Source organism: Diabrotica undecimpunctata, chromosome 4 (genome assembly GCF_040954645.1).
Source record: "Diabrotica undecimpunctata isolate CICGRU chromosome 4, icDiaUnde3, whole genome shotgun sequence".
Classification (NCBI taxonomy): Eukaryota; Metazoa; Arthropoda; class Insecta; order Coleoptera; family Chrysomelidae; genus Diabrotica; species Diabrotica undecimpunctata.
In genome coordinates, this window is record NC_092806.1 from 153,108,273 (window position 1) to 153,132,278 (window position 24,006).

Sequence of the window (24,006 nt, forward strand, 5' to 3'; positions counted from 1 at the left end):
CCAGTATCTCTAATGATAATGGCATCTTCATCCATAGCACACTCTTACCTACCACATAGCACATAGGTGTAATTTTATCTATGTCTTCGTTCAAATTGTATTTTAATACCTTTCATGTTCCAGCACATTTGTTTCTACTATTTTTGCTCTAAAAAACTGCCCTCAACACTTTAAGATATTATATCCTGTAAAAATGAAATAAGGACGATAAGGATTGAAAATGAAAAAGTTGTTTTATATTTAAATTAAGATTTTATTAACGTTATAAAAATTATAAAAGTATCAAAATTATTTACACATATGACATTTGTACTGGTAACTCAATACCGCTATAATACATTACATTTTAGCCTTTTCCACACCGATTATTCAGCCAAATCAACGATCAATTACTAATAACCAATCTTAATATATCTAGATAATTACTTATCTATTAGTTTGTTGCAATATTTTGATTGTAATTTTAAGGTGTGATAAAGACTAGAATGTAGTTACACTATATACATATTCGCATTTGATGCTAATATACTTTGATATTTATTTATTGAGATTTGTGTACTTATTGATAGATATAATATAATTTTAGATTTGGATCACGATACAGTTAATTATCACTTTTGAGATACATATTAAAATTTTATAAAACGTTTTATATTTTTACAAATAAACATTGACTAAAATCATGAATATTAAAATTTTTGTTTAAATTCTTGAGATATTTCATGGCTTATCTTATACGTGAAAAAATGTAAGCAATTACATCTGGCGAAATCAGATCAAATGGGAAATGCATAATGACGTCATCCATTTTTTAAATTATGGAGAAACCCAAAACACAACCCTCTGTTTCAGAGGCCTCACACAAGGCCTCTAGTCCGTGGAAGATCTTGAATTGTTAAGGGGAGCTAAGAATCCCCATGTTCAATACTAGGAACCACCGTAAAATGGAATAAAGCAAGAATGACAAATTAACAATTGTACCCTAGAATGCAAAATCACCTTTTATGCCAGGAAAATCATCGTAAGAGAAATGAAAAAAATGGAAATCAATATTCTAGGTGTCAGTGATGTTAGATGGCTTGGATCTTGACAGACAAATATTGGTAACAATAAGATATATTACGTTGGATGCAAATCAATACCACTCACCGAAACTTTATTTAAGTATATGCTCCTACAAAAGAAAAACCAGTAGGGGAAATACGAGAAATACCGAAGACGCTCTAAATGTTTGGTTTAGGCTAAAGACATTATAGATGACAAACACTGGTTCAATTTTGCCAATTTTCGCCTGGAGATAATCAAAACAACTTAAGAAACCAGATTAGTTATATACCAATTCACAAGCTTTATAGAAATGGAACCAGTGGAGTTAAAACATATCTCAGGGCTGACATCAACCCGAAAGAGAAGGTAAAACCTAACAATAAGCCTCCAGAAGGACAGGCAGAGATAGAGAAAATTCCAAATAATACTCTCAAAGAAAAATTCAAAACAACAATCACAACCATACAAAGAGAAAAACTACAATGCAATATAATGACAAAGAGTAGATGGATCAAACAAGAAATCCTACAACTAATGAACATATATTATATAAGATCTTACAGTTAAGTTAAAATTAAGTGAAATATAAATAAATCTAGAGAATCATTAGGAAAAATCAGAAGAGAAATGGATGGATGAACAGCATATGAGGTTTATTAGAAAATATGACCATTTTAATGCATATAAAAAGATAAAGGAAATCAAATATAAAGAAAACATTCACTGCAATATCTCTATCTCAAGTAGGTGATAACAATCATGTAGTTGCTAGCCTAGAAAATATAGAAAACACGTGAGAAAAATACATCTAAGATCTTTTTGTGGACGAAAATATGGCCGAAAAAAGGAAAGGAAAGATGTGTGAGTGAATGTAGCGCCATTAGCAGAAGATGATGATCCGCTTACTGAAAACTCAATTAGAAATAATCCGTAAGACAAAATTTATCTTATCATTAAAAGGAAACATGCACTTGGAGCACTGACATGCATCAAGTATCAACTTCTTAAAAACCTGAATAAAAGTAAAGAAGATATTGGGAACTCATTTTTCTTATGGCCAGATTAGGAAGAACATTTCGCAAATACTTTTAGTGGACGTCTGCATAAAGAAACTCAAGGAAACGGTATAAAATAAGTTGGACCTCAAATAAAGATGAAAAATTAAAAAATATATTATATTGAACAAAAAATTTGGTCCAAAGACCGAAAGACAGAAAATATTGAAAGAGACAATCAAAACAAACCAAATCTGGGAAAGAATAAATCTGAAATCAGCATCCAACTAAGTTAAAGCTCATAAAAAAAACGAAACCAAAGACACATTATGATGAAAGAGACCGACAAGGTACATAAAATTAAATAAAGAACAAAAATTAGAATGAAGAATGTTCCTATTGTTAAAGGAATTGAAAAAATGCAGAAACGATCTTAAATTTATATATAGAATAAATAAACAATCACAAACAAACAAACAAGGAAATATATCAAGAATATTTCTGGTACCATGCCTTATTTTTCAAAACATGAATAATAGACCAAAAATGTTAAAAAAGCTTGATTAAAAAGTTAAATCTGATATTAGCCTTCAGTACAATTACGTTAAACGACAACACAAAACAGCTACAAAGCAAGGAACTATAAATGTAGAACTAGTCTAATCAGTCTTATTATTTTACGGAATAAAAGTAGTAACATCTAAAGAATCGTACAAAAATCTCATTTATAGTTCCTTGACTTATGGCATTTTATTAAACACTGACATGAAAAAGTACGATTCTTATTCCTGATTAAAAATCACAGAGAAACAAAATGGTTATTACTCACAACCCGTAATGGCACGTATCGAAAAGTCAGTTAGCTTGTTTTGAGGTCGCGCTGGTACAGGTGGCCTCACTTCAGGTTGCCTCGCTCTAAATTGACTCACTTCCACTTGACTTGATCCAGATTGACTTGATCCATATTGACTTGATCCAGATTGACTTGATCCAGATTGACTTGATCCAGATTGACTTGATCCAGATTGACTTGATTCAGATTGACTTGATGTAAGTTGACTTAACTCTGATTGGCTTGACTCAGGATACATTGCTTCAAAATGCATTGCATCAGGTTGCGTGGGTGAAGGTTGTGACGATGATGTCGTTGGAGATATAAGATTTAGTGGAACGTACCCTGGAAGTGGCAGCATTGGTGGAAACAAAACAGGATTAGACGACCACATAGTAGGCATAGGAGGCATAGCAGGCATGGGAGGCATAACAGGCATAGGAGGCATAGCAGGCATAGGAGGCATAGCAGGCATAGGAGGCATAGGAGGCATATAAACTGGATAAGGTTGGTAATAGTTATACCGGTACATTGGGTGCTGAGGTACTATAGGTCTGTATTCAAATGGTGGCACATAAACTGGAGATGGCGTTGATGTAGCAACTGGAGGAGATAGTATATCACAAGCACAGTCTTGGTAAGGAGATGTTTCCCCATTTGGTTGTGCTTGTGTTGAACAAGTAGAAACGGATGATGCAGGCGATAATCTGTCATTCGTATTAGAGACAACTGTATCATCAACTGTTATTACTTCCTCTTCCTCGTTTACAACCGTTGCTTGCCTAGCTTTCTTTCTCTTATATTTGGCCTGACCGTTTTCTCTAAACCCTTTAGCGAAAGGATTATAGTCGATCTTTAGTCTGGTGATCCTCTCGTTTTGATAAGCGGTTACAGCAATAAATTGTGTTTCGGGAAACCTAAGAATAGCTCTAGGTGCCCATCTCAACTCACGTACATCACCAGCCTGTGCTATAATTATCTTGGGCTGGTACTTATGCATCGACGATAACACCACTTGCCCAGCTGGAGGAGCAAAAGTGTTGGTTAGCTTCAATCTGCTGAAAGAAATGGGCTGCGCCATCCAATAGTCGCCTCGGGCAGGAGACTCTGGGTGGATGTAGTATCGCTGGGGGCTAAGGGCCTCTTCTGAGCCAGATGGGAGCCAACCACCGGATGCTGAGTACTTGAAGCGGTTTCTGCAAGCTGGTTCCATCTCAAGAATTACGCTGTAAAGGGTGTTCGGAGACAAGTCCTTGATATCCAATTGAAGAGAAGGAAACATTCGCCTGGAACAAAAAAAAATCACATAAATTTTATGTTACTTATGAAGAAAATTATCTAACAGGAAAATTTGTGCAACGTGGTAAGTAAACCACAGTTTGAATACCTTATAAAAAATACTATTGACCTTTTTAGAAATAGTTTTAAAAAAAGTAGCATAGCGTCATTGTTTATCATGGCTATCGCAATTATTCTAAAGCTTCTATAATTCCTGCTGTCGCCGTCTTCCAAAGTACGGGCGCCTCCGAAATTGTATAAGTAAGATGATCCCTGTGTCGGTACAGACAGACAAAAGGGTCTAAAGAATGGTGTCAGAAGGACCGTTCTGGCGTCCGTTAACACGTTTAATACACTTGACTTATCGGATGGTGAAAACGTACCGCAAAAACTGTGCTACGTAGAAATAGGGAATTCCAATTTAAGGACCGGACTTACACGTTGGTTTTCGATTTTAGAAAAACAGATACATAATAAACGTAAAATTAAAATGAATGAATGCTTGAACTGCAATTATTTTTTTATAATATATTTATTTTCTAACAGCTCTACGTTGTTGACACTTTGCCTTGTGTTACAAGAAAATAGGTCAGTAAAATACGACAGATAAAGCTTCCAGCTGTGTATGTAGCAAGGAGGTTTAAAATAAACAGAAGATATATAAAATAAGTACCTACAAATGCTTGTCAGGTGATTACCTATTGAAGGTTTTTCTACTGGTATAAAATTTTCTAAACTAGTAAATATCATCGTTTGATGATATTTCATATGATCTCATATTGAAGGAGATAAGGGATTTATTCATTAAGGTTTATTAGAATTTATTGCAAACTCTAAGAAAGATTACTATAAGAAAGATATAATTTTTGATATTTGTAGAATATTATTGTGGCCAAATGTCATTTGGCAACATGGCAAAAGATACATTTCATAAGAAAACATTACATGGGCAAAAAACTCTCTAATCCTTTCACTTCTATCACTAATTTATCAGAACTACTACAGGGACAGTGGTATTGTTAAAAATATTACTTCAGAAGAGGGACAGAGCATTTAGATAACTTCAGCAGGAAAACTAAAGTTCTTTGAATACCAAACCAGGACAAACTATTTTTCAGCAACATAGAAATTTTTTTCACTTTTTGTAAATATACTTACCTATGATTGTTTAAGTACATATATCTAATAATATACTGACTTTACATTTTTTATATTAAAATTTTTTATGTAATACAGATGCAAGCCACATTTTTTTGTGCCTTATTTTGAGTTCTTCTTGTCGAAAAAAGTTTAATTTAAACTTTTTTAAACATTGTAAGATAAGAAGAGTATAATAGACTAGCATTTGTATGTCTGATTAACCTAAAGAAAGCGTTTGACTGAATGGAAGTCAGAATAGATGGGCAACTTACAGAACCTATAGAAATAGACAGCGGAATAAGACAAAGGGATTGATTGAGCCTCATGCTCTTTAATTTGATCATGGATAAAATCATCACAAGCGGTAACAAAGGAAGGTGATTCAGAATGGGAAACTGAGAAATACCAAAATGGAAAGATGAACAGAAAGAAATAAAAATACTCTGTTACGCAGACGACGCAATATTGATATCCCAAGATGAAGATAGTCTGCAAAGACTGGTCCACAGATTTAACACAAGAGCAAAAGAATTTAATACGACAATCTCATCTCTGAAAACTAAAACAATAGTAGTCTGTTTGAGATCAAGTACAGAAAGCAAATAGACTGGCAGGATCCCTTAATAACACTTATGGCGAAACAGACACATTAACACTGAGATGAAGTCAGGAATTCATAAAGCCAGACCAATAATGGCAGAAACAGAAACAATTCCCGACACGGCAACAACGCAAAGGCCACTGAAAACGGCAGAGATGGGAGTACTGAGAAGAATTACAGGAAATACTCTGAGAGATCGAAAGAGAAGTGAAGACATTAGAAGAAAATGTAATGTACAGTGTATAAATGAACGGACAGAAAATAGAAAAAAAGAATGGAATAACCACATAAGCAGAATGGAGCAGATCCGTGTCGTCAAAATAGCCAAGTCACCAATCGGCAGAAGAAGTATCGGAGGACCGCGCAAAAGATGGAACGATAACCTTCCATAGCGGTATTAATCCGCCAATGAACAAACAGAATTGCTTATTAAGAGGAAGAAGAGAAGTAATATATTCCGTAATAGTGAGATATAATTTTTAATACAATTTCAATTGGAAAAAAGCTATAAAACACTCTATCTATCCCGAAGCGAAGACATTATCTTCTATTTTCTCTTCCCCAATTCCTGTCCTGTAAAAAATCTCGGCCACCCCGATGAACTTAATCCTTTGTTATCAAAGGGCCGTCGCTGGACAGGTACTCCATCTCCATAGCGCACTTGATGTCCCGACAATGGTGTTTTCACACATGGCCAGAAAACAAGTGCTTCGCTATTGTTCGGACAGTACCGCAAAGCATTGTTGTCTTTTTGTGAAGCGTTAGAAGATACCATACAAAAAATCACTTTGCTGTTATTCCCATAGTATTTAATAGAAAATTAGAAGTAAGCTGAATTCGTGACAGTGTTTGTAGTTTGCCGAAATGAGTAAATTTAGAGGCAGTTTATTGCAGCTGTATGTTTGATGAAATAATAAAGGCTAGAGATATAACTAACTGTATTTAGGTTTTGACTGTATAATATATACAAGATAAAAAACATTTCACATGTTTCCTTTGGAAAATATTTAGAATGTTGTAAAATACATAGTGGTTAAATTAACAATTGCAGAAATTAAATTTAGATCGTACAATTTGCGAAAAATATCTTCTTCCTGTTCCAAAAATCTCGAAACAGGAAGTTTTAATATTACGGCCTTATAAATAAGAAGAAACAACATAGGTCTAACAAGGCGCAGAAAAGAAAATATCGAAGAATCGTAGGAAGCGATCATTCATTCTAGTTAATCACAGTAATCAAGAGGGCCTTCCGTTTGCGGTGTTAAATTGTTATTACAACGTGCCACACACTTCATTTTCTTGGATTATTATTAGAAAAACAAAGAGACGAGGAAAAGATGCCGCTGTGACTGTTGAAATTTACGCATCTGTCGTGCTTTTAGTAGGATGACCTGGTTGACGCCTAGCTACTATCTGGTCGTGGACCAACTGGTCTCTACTATACAATAAAAAATCTTAAATAGAGTTTTTCGTGTAAATACCTAACTTAGATTCCCACGAATTGATACATAAATAGATTTAAGCGGTACCTCTTTATTATTATTAACAAATAATTTGACTATATTTGCTGTAAAGCGTTAGGTTTAGCAAATAACAATAATTATCAACCTTATGGAATATGAAATAAACCGACTTGGTATTAGTAATGTATATGGTTGAGTTTACCAAAAGTACAAGCTGAATATAGCCGCAAATGTAAAGCATGAAATAAAATATTTCGGTTTGGCAGTATTGGGATGTTTTTATAATGCTTCAAATAAGTACATTTTGATTATACTATTTTATGAATTCTGCAATTTTTAATTTATATGAAACATAACGAGTAAACATTTGTTCCTTTCGAGATTAATTGCAAACATATGTTGTAATCTGGCAACTGCTGATTTGACGGTTGCCAAATATATCCCCTAATCTATCAAAGGGCAATTGCAAAAAGAATTCTAATAATTAACTTCAATTAATCTCTAAAGAAACAAATATTTACTCATGTACTGTTTTATATAAATCAAAAATTGCAGAATTCATAACATAATATAATCAAAATGTACTTTTCTAAAGCTTTATCTCCTTATATTTAAAGCATACAGCATTATACATTATAAAAACGTGCCAACACTGCTAAACCGAAATTTTTTGTTCCATGTTTGACATTTGCGGCTATAATCAGCTTATACCTTCGATAAACTCAACCATGTATATCTTCTAGACAAATAATCACCATGAAATTGTTTAATTAGTAAAAAAATATTTGCGTTTTATCTCTTAATGTTTAAAGATAACATGTTATAACTAAAAATTAGTAAGATGTTGGTCGTAAAGGGGAGGAAATCTTTAATTTTTTTGTAGAGCAGTGTAGAAGGTAAAATGTAAATAAATCGATTAATTTAATGTTATAGCCACCAAAGCAATCAAGCATTTGAAGTCCTCACGTCTAGATAAAAAACTTTACGTCCATTTCAAGATAAGATAAAGACGATCAAGACGATAAAAACAAAGAAGCTAATTTGTTTGTTTACGGAAATAATAGTGCTAAAGTTTGAAACACTTGAAGTGGACAGTAATACTTAAAAGACAAATAGGAATAAGCCAATTAGAATATATGTACGAGAAGAATTTACATCAATCTAGCATTGCTTTTGTTTCATGAGAAATCATCAACAAAGTCCATGATATTATCCTACTAACTCATAGAATCAATACTCCTAAGATACTAGAGGTTATCATTTGAGTCAGGTGCTCACTGTCAATAAAAAACGGTCACCCGTTCTGAAAAAAAAAAAAAGATTTTTAGAGCATTTTAGCGATGATAAAACACAATTAGAAGGTTCACGCGGCGGTCGTTGCGCAGAGAAAACCTTTATACCAAATGGTATAAGAATTAAAAGACCATCCAGCGAATTCGCCATTTCCCTAATTCTCGGAAGTACACTAATCAACCGACACACACCGACTTACCAAGATGTATAGAGGAGAAGAATCATAATAAGACTCTTGAAAGAAATATAGGAGAGAAAAAGTTGATACATACTATAAATACAGATGAATGGATCGATTATCCAGCAACACATTAAGTTTAAATACTTTCTTACATAGATGAATAAGGCTATGGCGAAGTTGAAGTAAAAGAACAAACAACGACAACAACAAAAATAGCGGGCTGTCTAAACAATATAATACGGCCGAAAACTAACGCGAGCTAACTAACTAACGAAGCTAAATAGCGAATATACAAAGCTGCTACAGCGTCTCCAATGACATACCTCCCAGAGACTAGACCAGAACAAAAGATTGCTTGAAACAACAGAAAGGCATAGCTTTTACTTTGTGGCATAGCTGGAAAGACTTTACTAGACATGGAAATACAAAGAAAGTAAAAACATACAACAAGTGATAACCAAAACGGAATACATGTGGGGTAGACGATATTAACTATTGGTTGTTAAAAACGAAAAAGTAATATAATGCACATATTAGCAGAATGCAAGAAAGAAGAATGGTGAGAATCAGACACCGAAAAAAGTAGAGCGACAATCCTAACACTAAGTCAGCATTGACATGCCCTTTATGAAAGCACAAAATAATTATTTTTACATAGACACACAACTGATATTGTGTCCGTAAACAAATAACGTCCCAGAAAACAAAAAATAGTCCTGATCATCATGTTAATTGTCAAAATTATCATCTCGATTGTAAAATTTCTTTCTTTCTTTCTCCCCTTCCTTTTACCCTAACAGGGTGTCGGATTTGATTGTAAAATTTAATTTTGTAATTTATTTATTTAGTATTTCGTGCAATTGTCCGCTCCCCGTGATTATGACAGTGACGATATGCGTCATACCTGCAACCAAAAATCACGGGAGGCCCATCAGACCAAAATTTGCTTGTTTTACAGACCACTTATAAGGCACTTAAGGAATTTGTTGAGGTACTCTCTAAAGCCCTGAAGGGCCGTTTCCAATTGTTTATCTAAAGCATGGTGGCGCCTCCAAAGCAGGCGACAATCGGTAAATAGACGTTGCATGGTACCTCCTTGAAAATCAATTAAGTTCTTAGTTTTTACCATTTTTCAAGTAAACACTAACAGTTGTGATTAGATGAGTTTGATTTATGGATTATGTTATGACGTTTAATAGGTTTAATAGCCACGGTGTATGTCTAGGCTTCTGATTATATTGAATTAAATCGTATGTGCGAGACATGCTGATACCAAGATGAAATACATCGTAGTAAATGCCATAGTGAATACAGGAATTGGTTGTAAATAATCACATGAAATAAAAACGAAAAGAAAATATCTTCCGTAGATTCAAACACAAATACTATTAAAGGAATCACATTTCATAATAATGAATTATATACAAGACAGATTATCAAAATAGGAAGTTTAATTGTAAGACACATAGTACAGACAGAATAATATCTAAACAAAAGAATTAATGTACATAAAAATATCTAATCACTAATAATAAAAAAATAATATTGAGAATGATTTCTATTGCAGAATAAAAACACCTGAGATTTTAAGAAAGCCGTTTGCTGCAAGATTTGGAAATTTGAATAAGGATTTTTCAGAAGTGAGAGAACTCATATAAAGGATTAATTTGATATTAGAATAAGCTAGTAATTTTTGAATTCGGTGACTCTGATTGGATACTGATCACCAAGGTGTACAAGCATTTAAAACATCTCTAGGTGAGTGAATGTTAATAAACATTTTGTTTATGCAAAAATGTCAACCCAAAGAGGCCCACTGAGTCTACCAATTGAGGATGTAATCCCTAATAATGAACCACAAAAACCAGAAGTGGCGACCAGCAAAGAAATAAATATTGAGGAGAAAGATGAAGGAAGCATTAAGGAAATAAAAAAATAGAAAATCACCAGCAGAGGTCAGATTCCCGAATGAACTACGGAGTACGGAGGGCCAGATCTGACCAAACAGCTTTTAAAGCTAACCCAAAAAATAATAGAAATAAACAGAATACCACAAGAATGGAAATCAAGCATCACAATGCCTCTCTTCAAAAAGGGAGATAAATTTAGCCCGGAATATTACAGAGGAATTAATTTATTAAACACAACACTAGTAATAACAAATAAACTGAATATTATTATAACAATAGCAGAAGAACAGCAAGGTTTTAGTCAGATTATGCACCGACGCTATATTTATAATGAGGCAAGCGCAAGACAAATCATTAAAATACAACCAACAATCATATCAATGTCTCGTGGACCTCAAGAAGTGATTTGACAGGGTCAACTTAAAGGACGTTATCCACTTGTTGTACCCAAGAGAGATACCTCTAGGAATAGTCAAAACGATCGAAAATATCTACCAAAACAACACAATAAAACTAAAAGTACAGCAATGGAATAAGACGTACCCTAAATCCTTCTTTGTTCAACCTGATCATGGATGTAAATTTTAAATATCTAGGCATCACATTATCTAGCTACGGAAAGTTCAAAACAGAAGTGGAAGAAGGAAAAGTGAATGGAGCAAACAGAGTCGGAGGTTTCCTGAATAAAACAATATGGTGAAATAAAAATATGGGGAAAGAAACGAAAGCAAAATGAACAAAACAGTCACTAGACCAATAATGAAATACGCAGCAGAAACACGACCCGACAGAGAGGACAAAAATAATGTTAGAAACAGCAGAGATAAAACTCTAGAAAAATGGATGGTAAAAGCTAGAGCTATGAAACAGAGCTAGAAGTATAGATACCTAGTCATGTCTACATAAAAAGAAGAAATTATATACCAGATAAAAATTAATCTACTTATGGGAAGTAAAATAGAGAAATATTAGTGATGGCAGACAAAGGAACTACAACATTATAAGATTCAGTTAGTTTCCAAAATGAGTTTCACAATAAACAAGAGAATGAAAAAAAATAGAGTGGGAGAAGACGAATATTATTACTGCTTTAAACGAACCGTTTAGATCGCAAGAATTTTAATTTTAATTGAGCATTATCAAAATTAGTATCGACATTTCCAAAATCTTTGTATATCTTTCCACCCATTGGGTAAATTACTATCGATCAAACTCTTAAAGATTGTTTTAATAGTGTCGTGTTGTGGTAGGACCAAAATCAACACCAAATAAACGGGAAGTAGAATGTTTTGTTTGCTTCAAATAAATGTTTACCTAACTTTGATATTTTGCACTCAAATGTAGGCCTTACGAGGCACATGTGGTTAATTTTCGTCTTTAGCCAGGAAGCTTCTGACTTAAGTTTACACCAAACGGTTATACGTAGCTGATACATTAATTGTCGTGTATTAATAATGTGATAACGTCTAACAATTTACTTTGTCAACATAGGCGGGGAATACGATTAATTTAAAAGGGTAACTTCTTAAATAAATCGAGACAAAATTTAAACATATCAATGAAAGAATATTGAAAGGTAAATCATTAATGTGAAAGTTTTGAACGGTTATTTTTATCTGTATTTCAAATATTTGTTGTTCCGCGTACACTATAAAATTTGGTAGGCAACAATATTCATCTATATTAAGTTACAGTATAAAAAGTAATGTACAAGAATGTATAAAATATACATACCGTCCAGTCTTAGTAATGATCATCTCAGTCTCGTGGACATGGAACCGCCTCCACAAATCTTTGTTCTTTAACTCCACACTGCAGTTCAATGGCGGACCATAATCTGAAAAGAAAAGCAGGTTTAATAATAGTTCGAAGTTTGTACGAGTGGTTGTACTAATTTTATAAACTATGGTATAAAACTAAGACAATGAGGCATGATACTTTTTTGTCATTGGAATATTCTGTCATAAAAACTGTACATTTCCAAATCGCGCACAGGTATTTGGCTCTACACAAGAGATGATAGATAGTAATAGCAAATAAATAAGTAGATTTGAATGAATGAAAGTATTTGTTGGCAAATACGAGATAATCAGGTTTGTGGATATTAAAGTAGATGTCATAGCTAAAGCTAAACTTTATCACATGAGAAGAATGATAATTAAGTAACTTAATGTCATAATTTATAACCAAACTAGTTAGTCAATAAAAATGGAGATCCGGGGATGACAAAATTGAAAGACATGCATATTGGATTAACTACTAGTGTTAGGCCAGGTGTAGCAGCCTAAATTTCCCAGACTGACTAGAATGGCATCAAAGCTCAATGCTTAGTCCGTATTTATTTTCATTAGTTTTGGATCAGATAATAAAAATCGCAAGGTAAGATTACTTAGGGGTTATCACATGCTTAAAAAATGGTAATAATGTAACTAAACAGCAAAAAGAAAGACTCAAATGGCATGTGACAGTTACTACCACTATCCTGCTTAATTTAACAAATAAGATCTGGTCAAATATGATATAAGAAAGACTACAACCGTACGCAGGGTCGCAGAGAAAATAATTGGAAAATATCAGTCTTGTTCTGTAGCCAAACGTCTAGAACAGACCAAACTTTCACATTAAGATGAATCTTAAAGAACGAGAAGTGCCATGAATTTAATGTTGAAATTAACTCATCAATTCTGTTGTTACACTGAATATAACAGTATAATTCGTGACATGCTATATGAAGCAATGGTAAGCTTGGAAACCAAAGAAATTCTCGGCAAACACCGGCCTTAGACAAGGAGATACACTGTCCTGAATTCTATTAAATTTGATCCAGAAAGGATTGGTTTAGCGCATCTACAATGGACTCTTGTGACATCTGAAATCGTATATATGTACCAGACAATCCAGATTCCAGGTCTATACAAATCTGATCAGACCAATGCTCACCTGATCAGAAACCTGAGTATTGACAAAATTGGATGAATCACAATTGATAATATTTGAAAAGAAAGTCATTTGACATATACTCATATACGGTGGTGTATGCGAAAATGACATTTGGAGATGATCAATGCGAATTGTATGAAGCCTACGGATACCCCAAATTAGTAAAGCTGACAAAACTTGACATACTGAGATGAATAGGCTATGTGGAATGTATGGAAGCACCTTAACCATCAAAAAACTCAACAACAAATGGTTGAAAGGGGTGTTGTCCAAAATACGATACATGGATCTTCCATGTAAGAAGCTAAGCAGTAATTGAGAGAACTAGAAACTAGAAAATTGAGAACGGAAACTAGAATGAATGGAGAGGATTATTTGAACAAAACAAGTCTCAATCTGATGTGGATCCGATGGTAATAATGATGAATAGATAAAATATCTAGATAATTTAGTAGGTAGATAAAAATAGTAGGTAATTTCAAAATTTTACTGCTAGAAATGCTTAAAGTAGTGAAATGATTTTTAACAATAATAGCTATATGAGGATGAACAGAACTACAGAGGGTGGCATGGAGATACTTGCGGTATTAGAAAAAGAGAATAAGAGCACAGGGATAAAGTAGATATAACAGTGATGTATTGTTTTAAATTCTATTTAAAGCCATAATACTCATTACTATTCATTAAAACGGAGATAAAAAGAAAAAGCACGAAGATTGCATGTTGAGGAAATGAGGAAATGAATTGTTTAAGCAACAAAAAGTGTACAACTATCGAGACAGCTTTACCAGACATGTCTGAAGTGATAAATATCGGACGCATTGGGTGACAAGTATTTTGAAAGGCATCAAAATCAGATGATATATGCATGTACATATATCAATTTCAATGAGAACAGAAACTACAGCTCAGAAAATTTACATATTATCTTGATGATCTACGATTTAAGACAGATTACAAAAGAAAAAAATAATCCAGAACCATCGTTAAAATTTATTTTTAAAAACTATCGTGAAATTATACCTGAAATGGACCGAATTATAGATAACAAAACATTTTTTATTAAATTACAAACAGGAAGTAATTACTCGAGTTAAATGTGAACCTAATTTGTAGTATAAACTTTACATGTGTGTAACCCTAGGAAAATATTAGTGTACGCTAATGGAGACAGATTACAATCAAATAAATAACACAAATTATTATCACAGCACTTAATTACAATACAATTAGTAAATTTGTGTGATAATGTAAGTACATTAGATAAGATATTAGGTAAATGAATATACTTAAATTGAGGAAGACGACAGAATGAGCTAACGTGTTCCAAATTATATTAAAAAATAATATGGGTTATCAGTAAAAATATTAAGAAACAATAAAGAGAAGTCAATGAAGAGAAAACCGAATACATGTGCATAAACAGAAGCAACTGAATTGGACCAAATATCAGTCAACATCTAATCTCGAAAGTGTTGACCGGTTCAAATATCTTAGAGCAATAATTACAGTTGATAATGATGTCACTGAAGAAGTAAAACATGCAGAATCCAGACAGCAAACCTCTATCTATAAGCAATGGATACGCGCATAAAATCTAAAAACCTAACAAAGATATTACGGTCCAGCAGAAGCAAATAAAGAAAAACTCAAAAAATACTTCAAAAAGCAGCATATAATAAGAAGTAGAAATAAAAGAAAAGGATTAGGATTACCCACTCCATGTAAGATCCTCAATAATGAAATAAAAAAACTGGAATCTTTGGAGATCTTCTAGTTTGGCTGAGTTACAAACCAATAACCAAGATAGCTAATAGGAAACGCTTTCTAATAAATGCTTATTTGTGGGAAATATGCATCAACTACCACCATCTTAATAGACAAAAAGGGTAACACCACTGACCTAAAAAATTTCGGACCAATTTGGCTTCTTTCACAGCTATACTAAACATCTACTAAGTCATTACTAATAGGCTTACACAAAAATTTGATGAATACCAACCAGTAGGCTGGATTCAGAAGGGAATACAGCTGGTTATGACCATTTGCACAGTCTAAAAATTACAATAGAAAAGCTAAACAAGTATAATTTTTCTCTCTATTTAGCCTTTATAGATTATGAAAAAGTCTGATAGTGGACCACCGAGGAAGGTCATTGGTCAACAGTCGAATAGACTGAATATAGATACACGATACAGATTATTACATAATAAATACATATTAAGAAAGTAAAATGACGATTATAATCAATAACTATCCAAAAACTAATCCAATTGAAATAAATCATGGCGTAAAGCAGGAGGATACAATATTATTTACGAGAAGGAGAGGAATTTCTGTCAATAGAAAGTATTTGAATTGTGTACACCGATGATATAGTAATAATAGCGGCCGGCTGGAACGAATTAGAGAGATGGAAAAGTTACATATAAAATAAAATATACAAAATAATAACACATACAATAAATAATACAAATAAAGTGTTGACATTCATGAAAGCTGGTAAAAACTCGTAAAGAGCCACGTAACGACAGATGCTGGGCATTATTATTGCGGCAAATGTCAAAGAAGAAGAAATGAAAAAAATTTAAGGCGGATCAATATGTATGTTAAAAAGATGGTAAACAGTACGACAAACAATGCTAAAAATGTAGTCCCGAGAGACACAAACTGAATAAGAAATAAAATCAAAAAAGAAAATTATGAATGATGAGAAGTTGAAAATATGAAAATGGTTTGGCTAACTACCATTTTCAAATAGAAAAGGTGACAAATATTACACAAAATGAAGAAAAATTGTTGGTAACATTTAAAGGTACAAACGGCCTTATTAAAAAAGAAATTATACATCTAATGAAAATAATTATAGAAAAATAAATAAAAATATACCGTAAGCATATATATAAAAAATGATAGTACTATATTTAAATTAATATTAAACATAAATAAAACAAGAAAATGTTAAATAAAACAAGAGCAAAATTATGTTTTATATGCTTAAAAAAAAAGGATGTATGAACTTATTCACATAAAAAATAATTGATATTGAAATAAGTTATACTGATTTTTATGATTGATTGAATTTTTATAAGAAAAATAGCTTTCAAACAAAGTTTGTTAACAAAAAGCTATAAAAACATTTGAAATACTAGAAGAAAACTCATTTAACATAATAAAAATATATAAAAATTTAATTTTTAATCAAAAAAAGATTTTAACTTACCATCGAAGCCGCTATACAAAGGAAGGTTCAGAGCTAAATTCATCGTCGCTAGATTAATGACAAATTCGACACTTTCAAAAACAAACACAGAAAATCACGAGCACACTGGGTACTATCGCATCCGACTGTTTCAACAACTATTTCGGAATTAATATCAAAATCAGTCAAAACAGCAGTTAAATAAACACAACTTTCTAATAGCTTTTAGGTATCATCCCCTTGATAGCGGGGTTGGGCTAATCCTGTTGGCCGCGTACCACCTCCTTAGTAGTACCGTTGGATCCGATTGGTCGGTTTTGGCAATTTTTACCTGCGTGGGTGTTTGCCTAGGTCCTAATGACTTAAATCAGGACCGGGCATACTTAATTAGAAATCGATGTAAATTTATTATTTTAGGTAATTACCTGAGATTTTTAAAGTAGAAAAAACAAAATAGAACTGAAATATAACTGTTATTTTTTCATCGTACTATTAATATTACATCAGTTTATTTTATATAATACGATTTTTCTTTATCTTATTTTCATTTTAGAAAAATTGTCCGGTTTTCTTTTATTTCTTGCTTTTATTGAGAAAAGCAGTGAATCCTTTTACATTCTATTTTAAAGTTTTCGCTACTTTTTATCAATGTTTCTCTTGCTATTGATGTTTTGATATGTCTAAGACGGTTATTTTCTGAATTGTTGAGTTGAATTATAAATTTTATCAGTGTTTTTGGGTTAATTATATTATGATATATGATCTTTCTATTATTTAAACAAATACTCATCTTCATCACATTATAGTTTAGACAAGTCTATTTTTTTCATAATAGCGAGAAAAATGGTATATCCATTCAGTAGAATAGGAATAGTTGATTCTACTAAAAGTAGAAGTCTTAGAATAGAATAGAAATATGCTGTTATCCACGTTAAAAGAGAGTAAATTAGAGTCGAATCAGGTTTTTATTTTAAGTAGATCAGAAATTATAATTGTATGAAGAGTTCCTCCAGGTAATACTGGTATCATCAGCAAAAAGTAAAATGTTAGTGCTGAGCCTTGTAGTACTCCATATACAATGCTTTTGTGACTAGAGTCAGTATCATTTGCTCTTTGTTTCCTATTCCTCAAGTAAGATTGGAACCAATTCAAAGAAATACCTCGAATTCCGTAGAAATTTAGTTTTTTTATCAAAATGTCGTGATTTACACAATCAAAAGCTTTGGCATAGTCACAAAAACAGTGGCAGTATAAAAATTATTGATTACTTAAAATTGATGATTATTGATTATTATAAAGATTATTATTTAGTGCTTGATAGACCTCATGTAGTACAAAAAAACATAGCATCGCAGGTATATTTATTTGATAAAAAGCCGAAGTGACTTTGTGATAAAATGTTGTTTTCAACGGGAAAGGATATAAGTCGGGCTGTCATAAGTCTTTCAATAACTTTGGATAGGACCGGTAGTAAGGCAATAGGTCTATAGTTGCAGACATTAGATTTTTCACCACCCTTATAAAGAGGAATAATAATGGCTGTCTTTAGGCACTTTGGAAATATTTTTCTCACATTAATGAAGTATTCATTTGGATTTTCATGGTTTCGAAGACATAATGTTTGAGCTGTGTTAGTTTTATTTCGAAGATCGTTTATTATGGCTTATACCAAGCTTCTCTTACAACATTTTTAGAGCTTCATGGGCAATTCTGGGGGTTCCTAATATATTTAGTGGCAAATACGTTACTAGTAAATTTCTTGATGTAGTAAACGCATATTCTTGGCTGATATTCAGATCTATAAAACTAAAACATATAAACTAAACCTATAAAACATTCATTAGACCTATTATTGAATACAAGGCATGCATCCACGCCTCCCTTCAACCCTACGAAATCAATGCCATCATGGCTACTGAAAGAAAAATTGTCAGATCCTGCATGAGGGTGAGCAGTCGCTAATTGAACAGGTTCTGAAAAAAAGTTCCATGGAAGAATCAGGTGATCTATAAATGCAAAGAATGTATAGATTAAGATTCCTGTTATATACCAATGAAAACTCAAAAAAGGATTAATTCAACACAAAGTCATATTTTGTCATAGGAGAGAAATCATTATTTGTAGAAAGAATTAGGGTGCCACCATGAGCTTCTATACGTAGTTTATGTATAAGTACATAGTTTATTCTACTAAAACATCGAGAAATAGACACATCTCATTTATCGGGTATGGATTAGGTTTTAGTTGTAAATATTGTCATATTGGATGTCTTTACCGGTGATTAGATTGTAGTATAAGTTTTTATTAATGTAACTCAGAGAGCAGCGAGACACTAAAGGCATATACGAAACAAATAGTTGGAGGATATTGTGATTTCTGTAGACATAATTCCACAATTGACCAGAGCTCCAAAATATCCATCTGAGTTGATCAAGACAACATTGTTTAAGTAAATAACACATAAAATGAGTTCTAGAATTAAGCCTTGTGGTACACCTAGGTCAATATGGACATATTTAGATTTATAACTCGCATTTGATTTTTTGCAATTTTCGGTAAAACTGACGTATTGTGGATTTGCAGTTAAATAAGACGTTAAAAAATTCATTACACTTCCTTGAATACCGATATTTTTTAATTTATAAATTAAAATTTCGTGATGAATACAATCGAAAGCCCTGCTAAAATGACAAAATATCTCAACAGGACTTTCTCCTGCATCTATTAAACTTTTGAGAGTATCATAAAAGGAGTGAATTGCCGTATGGGTAGATTTTTTAGACTATAAACAATGTTGGTTACTAAAGATCACATTAATTATCTGTAAATTAAGATTAAGAATTAAGACTTTGTAAATATGTAGCTGTATTCCAAGATTTTCACGTGTTGAGGGGACCAAAATATAAAATTTTGAGACTCATAATACAGGGACAGATTAAAGGGAGAAGATCTGTTAGACGAAGGCAGAATTCGTGGTTGAAGAAACTACGTGATTGGTATCAATGCAGATCAATTGATTTGTTTAGAGCAGCAAGTTTAAAAATAAAAATAGCCATCAGGATTGCCAACCTCCGTAGGAAAACGGCACTCTAAGAAGAAGAAGAAGAAAGATTGCTGGAAATACCCAAGAAATTGTTATCAGACGGCAATTACTTTCTTATTTTGGGACACCTTTTTTGTGAAATGGCAGCTCTTTTCAGTTTTTGTGCCATTTGAAAACGATCTAAATATGTTAATGACAATATTATAAAACGAACAATCTTTTTCAATAAAAACAACAATATATTTGTTGTTAGAAAGATGTGTGTAGTTTTATGTTGTTATCATCTATTATTTTTATTACATCTATTTCTATTTTATATCGTCCACAAGCTTTCCAACTCTTTGCATATTGTATAACATGTTTTATTTATATGTCTAGGATTGGGGGGTCCTTCTATTTCCCATGTCTATGCCTGTTGCTATTCAGGTCTATCATACGTAAAGGATTTTTCAATAAATTCCTCCCATACTTGAATTTGTTTGCTCCTTTCTATAATTATTTTTCCTTTATTGTCAGATCGAGTGGATATATTATGTTCCTTCTTATTATTGGAAGTTTCTTTTAATTTTTTTAGAGGTTGAATTAATCATATTTGTTGACTAGTTTTTCTATTTCGTCACACATTTCACTTATCCACTTTTCTTTTGCTTCTTTGGTTCTTGGATTTCTTTGGTTTGAATCTATGGTTCTTTGGGTTTCTTTATATAGACGTGGATTGCTTTTGTGTTTCCTTCTCTCTTTCATGAGTTTCAAAATATCTTCCGTCATCCATTTTTTCTGTTTCTTCGGCTCCTCTTATGATTGCTTTTTTTTCATGTTTTCAGTTTGGTTGCTACTTTTTCTTTATGAGCTTCGTTTCGAATTATTTCAATATTGCAATTCTTTGGTTTGTTTCGGCGCAGTGTTTGTAGTTTTTGTCTGAGATTGATAATGACTGGATTGTGGTCTGATCCTACATTCATACCTGAGTAGATTTTTGCACTCTGAATACTTGATTTAAATTAATTTGATTCCTCACAATCTTTTGATTACTGTCTTGAGGTGATTTCCATGTATAGACTCGACTGGCAGGTAGTTTAAACCAGCTGTTTGATACCACATAGTCTTCTTCTTGACCAAATTGTATCAGACGATCGCCCCTGACATTGCGCGTGCCTAATCCGCATCCTCCAGTGATATCAGCTCCATTTTCTTTGTCGATTTTTGCATTCGCCTGGTATAATTTTAACGTAATTTTTCCTGAAGGTTTTTGTGATGTTCGTTATTCCTGCATAAAACATGCCTACCTCATTCTCTTCTTTTTCACTCAATATTTCACTGAGAAAACATAATTAGACAAAAAAAATTGTAGCAAACCTAGCGAAGAAAAAAATACAAATTTGTATTTTGAGGACGATTTCCAAAAATAAACAAATTTTAAACTAAAATTGTGGTTTATCCCCAGTAAAAATAGTAAATTGTATTAAGATGCCACAAGAAAATAGCTTTAGATCAACATAAATTGATAAAAAAATAAATATCAGCATAGAGAAAAATACAATTTTTTTTCTAAATTAGGTACATAGCTTTCTTTCGCTAACTCCGAACCTGTCTATGGTTTTATTATAATTCTAACTCAATATTTATCCTACCCAATTTTGAGAAAAGTTGCAGGTATTTAAAGGTGATAGTGGGGGGTGAAAATGGCGTGTGTAAACTAAAGAATATCAGCACCTCACTAAATTTGACAAGAATGTACAATTAGATAGAATAATTCTTTATATAAAAAGAATTATATAACTTTTAAGCAACAATATATTTTGATTTTATAGTACTAACAAAAAGAGTTAATTTTAATATATGAAACAGATAAATGATAATACATTCTTCTTCAATCCAATTCTTCCTCATGTTCCATCTTCTATCGAAAATTAAAAATCATGATGACTATGCGGATTCTATTCACCACAGTTCTAAGTGGTTTTTCGGTCCGAAACAATTTTAGGGCATAGGTGCAAAATGTCGCTTGTCAAAATGTTCAATGCGTTTTATTAAATGTATTCATTTTTTTCGAATCCTGAGAAAACTAATAGATATATTTGAAAAATTTAAGCGCAGAATAAAAGATTACGTTATTATCGAGGGCCAAAAGTCACTGAAAACTTCTATATTGTTTATTTTATTAAGTTACAGGGGTGAAAAGAAAAGAGAAAATTTAGTGTGACTTTTAATTTCAAATATTTTATTCAAAAGAAACTTTTTGGTTATTCTAAGGGACTTTCGGCCCTTGGTACTAATGCAATCTTTCATTCTGCGTTTAAATTTTTCAAAAATATTTATTAGTTGTCCGAGGATTCGAAAAAAAATTAATACATACATTTAAAACGCATTGAACATTTTGACAAGCGACATTTTGCGCCTATGCCCTTAAGTTCATTTTTCACGTTTCCGCATTTGGCGTTCCTCAAATCTAGCCAGTATTTTTATTTTTACCTTTATTAAGAGAATAATTCTAATAATGCTAATTTTCAACTTTTCGTTTTTTAACGGTAAATATTATATTTTATTTTTACTTCCACGTTTAATATTCTTTATCAAGTATCAACTCTTGTATCAAGTTTCTAGAATTAGAAAGTAATTTGTACTTGAGGGTAAATCGTATTTTACCTGAAGTGGTTATTTTATTAGATAAACAATGATCAAATGCCGCTATATTTTACGTCCCTTTGTTAGTTCTGAAAATGATAAATTCTTGGAGAAATGTCGAATGTTTTGGAAATTTTTAACCACTCTTCGACCTGTTACTAGGGTATTGCTTATGTAATCAAGGTCAAAGTTTCAAATAGCAGAAAGATTTTTTCTTCACAACTTATTATGACTGTTGTAGATTTATCTTTTACTGTTGTTTTTTCGATTGTCACTTTTTAAAAAGCCACTATTTTGATTAGTTTTACTGATTTTTGAATACAGTTTTATATGTATTTTGTTCTTCATCATTCCATGTTACTTTATATCTAAGTTACTCCTAAATCCAACAAAATAAAGAGCAAAACTATACAATAACAATATTTACAATACAGAATAAAGTATCTATATCATGCATGGATTGCATGATTGATCATGGAAAATTGCTTTAGCGGAATGAGGTGTTGGATTGTCAAGAGAAAGAACGATTATTTAAACTGGATAAACAGTCCACCCTTTCAGGTTTCATTGATGCATAAATTGGGTAAAATACAATACAAATAGTGCAAATTTCATTTGGGCTGATGCGGAGAGTGGCTCCATTGAGAGTGAATTTCAATTTTTGGTTATTGCAAACTCTTATCTGAGCTATTATTCGGGGTATATGCAAATTATATTGGCAAATTTAACAGATGATAGCTTTCTTCAGCATTGATTAAGACAAATAAGTTTTTAGTTTGTAGAGCCCAATTATATTTTTCTGGGGGATTAGTAAGCGCACATTGACGTAGAAAGCAAATTGACATTGTCATATGACAGTGTCATAACACAAAACACCCGAGTCCCCAAACTGATTTTAAATCTTATAAGATGTGGTAAGACAGAAGCGATGGCAAGTTTTGCTTTTGGCGTTATTGGGACTGCCATTTCGAAATAAACTAAAAGTTGTGAAGATAACATTGACAAAGGTGAATTTATTAGTGATATCGATTAGATAATTTTTATGCGAACATTCTGAACCTACATACTTGTGTGGCTGCTTTGAAAAACGCATAATTTTAATTTTCTGTGTGTTTACTTCTAGTTTATTTAAGTTAGCATAAGTATGAAAAATATTGAGTTTATTTCTGACATCTATTTATGGGTCTGCGAGGATAACAATGTCATTTGCATATAGAATTTTTAGAATTGGAATTTATTTAAATAGTCAATATACGAAAGTAGTTTTGTTTTTGAAAAGCCAAACAAATTTTTGCGAATTTAAACATTACAAACACATATTTAATATTAACAATTTAAGAAACGACAAATACACTAAATAAAAATATAAACACATGAAATATCATCCGTACTCCGGTACTCCGTTTTTGAATAGAAACAATGTTTGAAAAAGTGTGATTTGATTTTAAGCTTAAAC

The 24,006-nt window shown here is 32.2% G+C and overlaps 1 protein-coding gene across 1 annotated transcript; it reads right to left on the reverse strand.

Annotated features, from left to right (window-relative positions):
- Positions 1-238: 238 nt before the first annotated feature.
- On the reverse strand, positions 239-17,061 carry LOC140440240 (uncharacterized). The gene is made up of 3 exons (XM_072530606.1): positions 16,904-17,061; positions 12,475-12,577; positions 239-4,160 (listed from the first exon to the last, which is right to left on the reverse strand). Exons 1-3 carry the CDS (start codon positions 16,944-16,946, stop codon positions 2,864-2,866), a joined length of 1,443 nt encoding a protein of 480 aa, XP_072386707.1. The 5' UTR covers positions 16,947-17,061; the 3' UTR covers positions 239-2,863.
- Positions 17,062-24,006: the final 6,945 nt, after the last annotated feature.